Source organism: Haliaeetus leucocephalus, unplaced genomic scaffold (genome assembly GCF_000737465.1).
Source record: "Haliaeetus leucocephalus isolate CR32 unplaced genomic scaffold, Haliaeetus_leucocephalus-4.0 Scaffold1000, whole genome shotgun sequence".
NCBI classification, from domain to species: Eukaryota; Metazoa; Chordata; class Aves; order Accipitriformes; family Accipitridae; genus Haliaeetus; species Haliaeetus leucocephalus.
Window position 1 is genome coordinate 3,875,949 of NW_010973436.1, and position 6,832 is coordinate 3,882,780.

A 6,832-nucleotide genomic window follows, 5' to 3' on the forward strand; every position below is an offset into this window, starting at 1 on the left:
CCCCGGACCCCACGGGTGCCGCAGCCCCGGGGCTGAAAGGGAGCCTCTGCCCTGGAGCAGGGGGGTGCGGAGAGCTTGGGTGGGGGTGCGGGAGCTGGGGTGGACCGAGCCCCGGCCCCCTCCGCCCCCTCCTCCTCCTCCTCTTCCCAGGTCAGCCCCAAAAATAGCCCTCCGGTAACTCCCCCCCCCCTCCCCGCTCCGCCGCTATTGTCATCGCGGCGCCGACGTCACTCCTTCCACTGCGCTGAGGTCAGGCTCTATTAGCATACCGCGCCCTCTCGGCCAATAGGGGCCGCCGCGCCGATGACGCCTCCCCGGGCTGCCCTATTTAAAGGCGGCGCGGAGCCGGGCGGCGCAGAACGAGTCGAGGCGATCACGGTGCCGGAGCCAGCGCCGCCGCCTTCCCCCCCCTACCCGCAGCTCGGGAGCCCAGCATGAGCCAGCGCCAGAACCAGCGCCGCGGCGGCCCGCGGGCCGATATGGTACCCGAGATCGCCGCCGCCGTGGGTTTCGTTTCCAGCCTGTTGCGGACGCGGGGTTGCGTCAGCGAGCAGCAGCTGCAGGTCTTCAGCGGGGCGCTGCGGGAGGCGCTCGCAGGTGAGGCGCGGCCCCGCCGGCCGGGGAAGAGATCGGCTTATGCGGGGAGGGCGGTCCGGGGCGAGAAAACCCCACTCGTGTTCGTGCTCTTCCTCTCACCCTCGGGGCCGGGCGCCCACTGGTGTCCTTCTCCGGTGCCCCTCTGTTGCTGCAAGGACCTGGTGTCCCTCCCTGGTTGCCCACCTGTGTCACCCTTGATGCTGGATGCCTATTTGTGCCTTTGCCTGGGTGCCCACCCATGTCCCTCATGGGACTGGCAGGCATCCGTGTGCCTCCCTGGGCACCCAGCTGTGTCCCTGTGGGGTCCTGGGCAGCAGCTGCCTGAGCCCTGAAGATGAGCAGATTCCCTGCTGAGGGTCTTGTAGAGCTCCCCTGCCTTCTCCCATCTGCTTGAAGCCCTCTTGATGCAGCTTGATATGAATAATCCAAAGCTGCTCTGTGTGCCCTGTCCCCTGGCCAGAAGGGTTCAGCCCTGTGTCAGTGGGGTTTGGCTCTCCCGTCCTGATGGGCATGTCTGGGGCTCAGCACTAAGTGGGTGGTTCAAGGGTCTCCTCCCATCTGAACACAGCCTTGTGATATCAGCCCTAAGAAGGGATGGTTTGTTTGCTGCTGTTGTTGTGATAAGGGGTAGTGACATCTCCCTGAACTTGGAGAATGACCTGGATGTTAAACTCTGACTGTGGTGGTTTGTTGTTGGTGATATGGTATCTACCCTGGCCACCCCAGTGGTCGGGACAAGAAAGTGTTGGGGTCCTGTCACTGCAGCCCCTATGGCACCATCCTGCCTGGGGTTTCTAGGACCCGAAGAGCTGTGCTGCTGTGCCTGGAGCAAGCAGCAGCTGAACAGTTAAGTGCTTGGCTCTGGAGCCTCTGTCTCATGGAGGCAGCCTAAGGAGGACTTGGTTTCCTCTGCCTGCAGCGAGGTGTGGGACCCCCTTGGGACTGCAGCAGGACACAGACCTCCTCACAGCTGCTGCTTGCCGGCTCACCACTGTTCCCTTCTCGCTTCCCTTGCAGAGCACTACAAACATCACTGGTTTCCTGAGAAGCCGTTCAAAGGCTCTGGGTATCGTTGCATCCGGATCAATCACAAAATGGACCCCATTATCAGCAAGGCAGCTAGCCAGATCGGACTCAGCCTACCACAGCTCTACCAGCTCCTGCCCAGTGAGCTCACACTCTGGGTAGACCCCTACGAGGTCTCATACCGCATCGGTGAGGATGGCTCCATCTGTGTCTTATATGAAGCGACTGCAACAAAACCTGTGAGCTCCTATGGGATGCTTACCTGTAAGAACCAGATGATGTTAGGTCGTACCAGTCCTTCCAAAAACTACATCATGACTGTCTCCAGCTAAATACTCCTCTTGTCCTTACACTGCCAAGACACAGGCTACTGTATACCTCACCTGAGGATCTATTTTTAAGATGAAGAGCTATTTATATTTTTTAAAAAAATCCAAGAAAATCCAAAATTAAAATATCGGGCACCGCTTTGAACAGAAGCGGTGTTCTAGGTGCCTTTTTTAAAGCTGTTGCAAGCTTGTGAGTTTTTATTATGAAGCCGATATCTACCTAATTAGTGTTGGATGGCAATTTTGGGCTGGCTTGCTCACTTGGGCAGCTTGGAATGGAGGATGAGGGGGAAGAGCCAGGCTGGGAAGTGTGGCTTGGTGGTGGGAAATGTCTGTGTCACCTTCTCACCATTCTGGTACCCAGCAGTATTGCTGTATTGCCAAGTATTGCAATACTGTTGGAGAAGGGACGAAGGAGCTGCTGTCTTTTCTCCACTAACTTCTTCACTCCCCAGCTGGTCTGATCTCTCTGGGGCCTGGATATAGTGTTTGGGGGAATCTGCCTCAGGTCTGGGTGATGCCAGGGACCATGGGGTCCTTCTCCTTTGCTCTTGCACATCTCCTGTGGACTCACTCCGTGAGTATTGCAGCTCTGCTCTGCCCCACTCCCAGCACAAAGTGAGGGTGAGCATGGCCTGTCTCCAATCCCTTCATCTTTCCTGTCTGCTGTTGGACTGAAAGGGGCCACCTGGGTATTGGTGTCTTGTGAAGTGGAGCAAGGCAGAGATGCACCGGGGGTCAGGCTGTGCAGAGAATGTCCCCAAGCTGAATGTTGCAGCTACTGTGGTGGCACTGTGGTACTGTTCGTTCCTGGTGCTCCCCAGTGCCTGGCTATCACCCACTGCTTGCTGCACACCGAGAAGGGTACTCCAGACCCTGAAACCAGCACTGAACAGCTGTGAATTACAAAGCCTTTCTGCTATGTGTGGCTTAGACATCAGCCGATGACCTGCTTTTGTGTGGCCTCTCTGTGCTCCAAGAGTGGAGTCTGGCCTCTCGCTTGCAAAAGTTGCCTAATCCAAAGCTGATGACTTGCCATGTCACTTCTCAAGAAGAGCTGAAGCAACTCGCCTTGTGCTGTAGAGGTTGGTGTGTGAGAACCCCTTTGCCCTATCCCTTAATCAGAAGGGTTGGGGGTCTCTTCCCCCTCCGTGTGGGATGCTCAGATGCTTTGGTGTCCTAATGTTACTTTTAAAGTCACAGCACTTCTTCCCTCTCTTCCTCCTCTGTGTGATCAGCATGTGGCTGTCCCTGTCTCCACTGATAACTTGGTAAGGGGCATCATTTGGTTCCAATCTCTTGGTACATAACTGTTTTGCACAATTAATGCCTGGTCCTGTGCTCTGTCTATTCAAGCAAAACTCCTCTTGGAGTCCCAGTGGTACTTGTTTTCAGGGAGACTTTGCCCAAGTGTTGTTCAGGATTTGGCCCTTAAACTGCTCTGGCTAACTGCAAATGGGGTGGGAGCTGAAAGTGCCGTCCCAGGAACTTCACCTACCTGTTGGGAATGAGCCTTTACCAGGATGTTGTATGTCTGTTGCCTTTTTACTAACCAGCTGGTGCTCCTCCAGTGATCCTGGGAGAAGTGATTGAAAAAGCAGGGCATTGACATGGCTGTTTGTAATGAAACTTTCCCAGATTTGTCTCAGCACACTTTTTTTACCTTCCTCTTTTCTGACCTGGCAGCTGACTGGCATAACCAGAGTTGTTCTTGCCCAGCCTTTGATGAATCAAGTTCTCAGACACTTGTGCAATATATTTCCAAATCTTGGGCGCTCTGGGAGAGGAAGGAAGCCTCCCATCTTCCACAGTTCTGAGCTTGTTTTTTAATATCTTAAAAAAAAAAAAATCAACACAGCTCCCCACGTCTGACTACTAATGTGGAAAAGTAAGTTCAGATTTTTGTAAGCTTCAAATCATGAATTCCAGAACTGGGAAACCAGCCTCAGATCTTAGATTCTTTTAAAATGTCAAGTGGGGAGTTAATTGTCCTTGAACAGTAATAACAGACTGTGGCTCTGAAGTTGCATCACTTCCCTCTGCATCACTCGAATTTCTCATGTCAGCAAAGCAGAAGCTGAAATGAAGCACTGGGGTTTTTTCCCGTGGTGAACTTGTGCAATAGGTGACCTCACCAAGAGGGGAGTACTTGGGAACTTTCAAAAAGCAAATTCCCTTTTCCTTGAAAAGGGATCTTGGTGCTTTTTGGAGTCCTCACTTAACCTGCTTACATGGAAAGCTCACGATGAGAACTGCATCCAGGATAAGCATCGTTTGCTTTGCTTGCTGGACTCCTTGGCTGGATGTGGAGTTTCCTGAAGGCTGTTACTTCCTTGTGTTGTAATTTATCATGATCAAAGCGGTCTTAAGATTTACCCCCCACTTTCACTCTGTTCCCTTGCTCTTACCAGAAAAGTTTTTCAGGAACAACAGCCCACACCAAAGGAATACACTATAATTATTCTTAACATGCCCCCACTTCCAGAACCAAAATAGCCAAGTCTCATTCTTTTGTCCCTGGTGTGGAGGAGTCTAATGTTAAAGGTGTCTGTGTTTAGCTTCAAAACCAACCAAATTTGGGTATAATCCATTTCTCTCTTGTAGCTGGTTACATGTAAAAGCTGTGAATTAATGTGCTCTGTTGCCTTCTGCCTACAAGCCTGATACTCAACTGCAGAGCTGAATGGTGTGTATTTTGAGACAGTGTATTTGAGGGGTTTCCTGTAATTTTTTTAACAAGCTGGACTGTTGAACGGGACCTGCTTTTTGTATTTGGTGAAAATGATAGAAAGTTTGTAAGCTACACTTGGAGGAGGGAGTGGATGGTTACTAATTGTATAGTAGTGTTTTTATATACAGAATGTACAGATCCTTTGACAGACGTATGCTTTTGTTACTTTAATAAAAATGTAGCACTATAAATGAGCCTTGTTTTCTTGCTGGGAACTGTTGTATGCTTGCAAAGAGGGTGAGGGTTGGGATTGCAGCCTAAATCCCACACTGTGAGTGCTGTGAGCTTGGTTAAAGTGTGGATGACTGTTAATATCCAGCTGTGTCAAGGAGGAGGTTTAGAAAAAAGCTGCTTAGTCAACATGCTGACTCTAAACTTGACCCTCTAAACCTGAGGAATTAAGGCTGGGAATTGTTCTGATGACTAATGTGTGGCTGTGGGTGTCCTGCCTTCTTCCCTGCGCTGACTGCTGCGTTCTGGCTTGGGCAGCGGTGGATTTATTCAGTGCAGGATTGTAGAAATCCTGTGTCCTGCCAGGGCATGAAGGTGTTATGTAGTCAACTGCCAGATCTCTTACCCAACCCTCAGAACAGCATAAATGAAGTCTTGGAAAGAAGCGATTGATGATCTGAGTGAGGCATGGGGCAGTTCCTGGTTAAGCCTCCCTGCCCCCACTGTCCTTTCAGGAGTGACTGAGCAGGCAGAGGAGGAAGGGTGAGAGATGGGATTGAAATGTTCGGGCGTGTGGAGGATGCTCTGGGCCTGTCATGATAAAGGCAGCCGGGGTTGATTCACAGGAGATCCTGTTTTGGCCGTGTTGAGAGGCTGGTGACTGCAGCATGGAGCTGTAACCCTGCTCCCTAGCATGGGGATGTCCAGCTTGTGTTTAACCCCCATCTGCACTCCTTCAAGCTGACCTGATTTAAGGACCTTAGCTGAATTGGCTTGTGCTAGTTTCAGTCCAAAATTCCATTTTTCTGGAGTTCAGGAGGTCTTGAGTTGCAGCCTGCTGGGGTCCTTGTGACCCACCCCAACCTGCTACTTGTGCTGGTGCCCTCCTGGAGCCGTGATGCCAAGGTGGGGGCACAGGCCTGGTCCTACCACTCTCCCTGGTGGGGGCAAAGTAGCTTCTTCCCCCCCTGCTTTTATCATAACATGCCACCTCTGAGAGGAAAAGCATTTGTGGGCTGATTTTGGTGCTCTGTCAAAGCTGCTCCTTTTTGAACTCATCCCTTCATTAGTTTCCATGAACACACCCAAATTGCTGCTGCTTGTGAAACAGGGCTGTTGGGGAGGAATGGGTGTCCCATTCAGTTGCTGATTAGCTTGGGAGTCATCTGAGTTCAAAGGCTTGGTGGAGTCAGATGATGGCGGCCTTCCTCCCTCTGGCTTGTCCGGACCAGCAGTGGTCTGCCTGGACCTGTGTGCTGTCATCTGCAGCCCATTTTCAGGCTGGCATAGTCCATGCCATGACCAGCCTGGCATGGTCCTGTGTGCTGTGGCCCGTGGCTGGCATTTGGGCCAGCAGGCAAAGCCAAGATCATCTAAAATTTGCGTTGCTCACAGCCAAGATAAAAATACAGCTCTTACGCCATGGAGGGTTCTGTGAGGAGTCAATGCTACCCGCACCGCAACCAGATCCTACCGCTAGCATTTTAATAGCTGACTCATCTACTATTTTTATTTTGCTTGTCATTTTTCTTCTGGTAGGATCATGATACCTGGTGTACAGGCTGGGTTGTCTCAGGGATGCAACTTTATCTGCCCCTCCAAAGCCTTTATCTGCCCTTCCTAGGCCTTTTAGTGCTGAGCTGCAGCTCTCAGCAGATTTTCTCAGAAAAAGACTGAAAGTAACTAAACCCACACTTGTCCAGTGCTGCCCACCTCCTGCCTGTTGAAATCTGGACTCATTTTCTGCTGGGCTTCTGCTGGAATTTTTTATTTGGGTGTATCTGGGAGGGCAGGGAAGTGTCCAATTCAAGGAGCCTGGGTCAAATGTTGTCCTCTGTAATCAGAGATCGGTGTGTTGCATAAAGGAGCGTTTGCCTTTGACGTGTCCTTGGTGAGAGCTCAGCCCTTTGCCCGACAGACCTGCCTGCTTCCCGGCTCCGCGCAGGAGAGATGAGCTCTGCCGGCACAGTGGGGTCCA

General features: G+C 51.8%; 1 protein-coding gene across 1 annotated transcript; it reads left to right on the forward strand.

Annotated features, from left to right (window-relative positions):
• Positions 1 to 378: 378 nt before the first annotated feature.
• On the forward strand, positions 379 to 4,815 carry BTG2 (BTG family, member 2). Its single transcript, XM_010584730.1, has 2 exons — positions 379 to 597; positions 1,615 to 4,815. The coding sequence occupies exons 1-2, from the start codon at positions 435 to 437 to the stop codon at positions 1,953 to 1,955; spliced, it is 504 nt and encodes a 167-aa protein (XP_010583032.1). The 5' UTR covers positions 379 to 434; the 3' UTR covers positions 1,956 to 4,815.
• Positions 4,816 to 6,832: the final 2,017 nt, after the last annotated feature.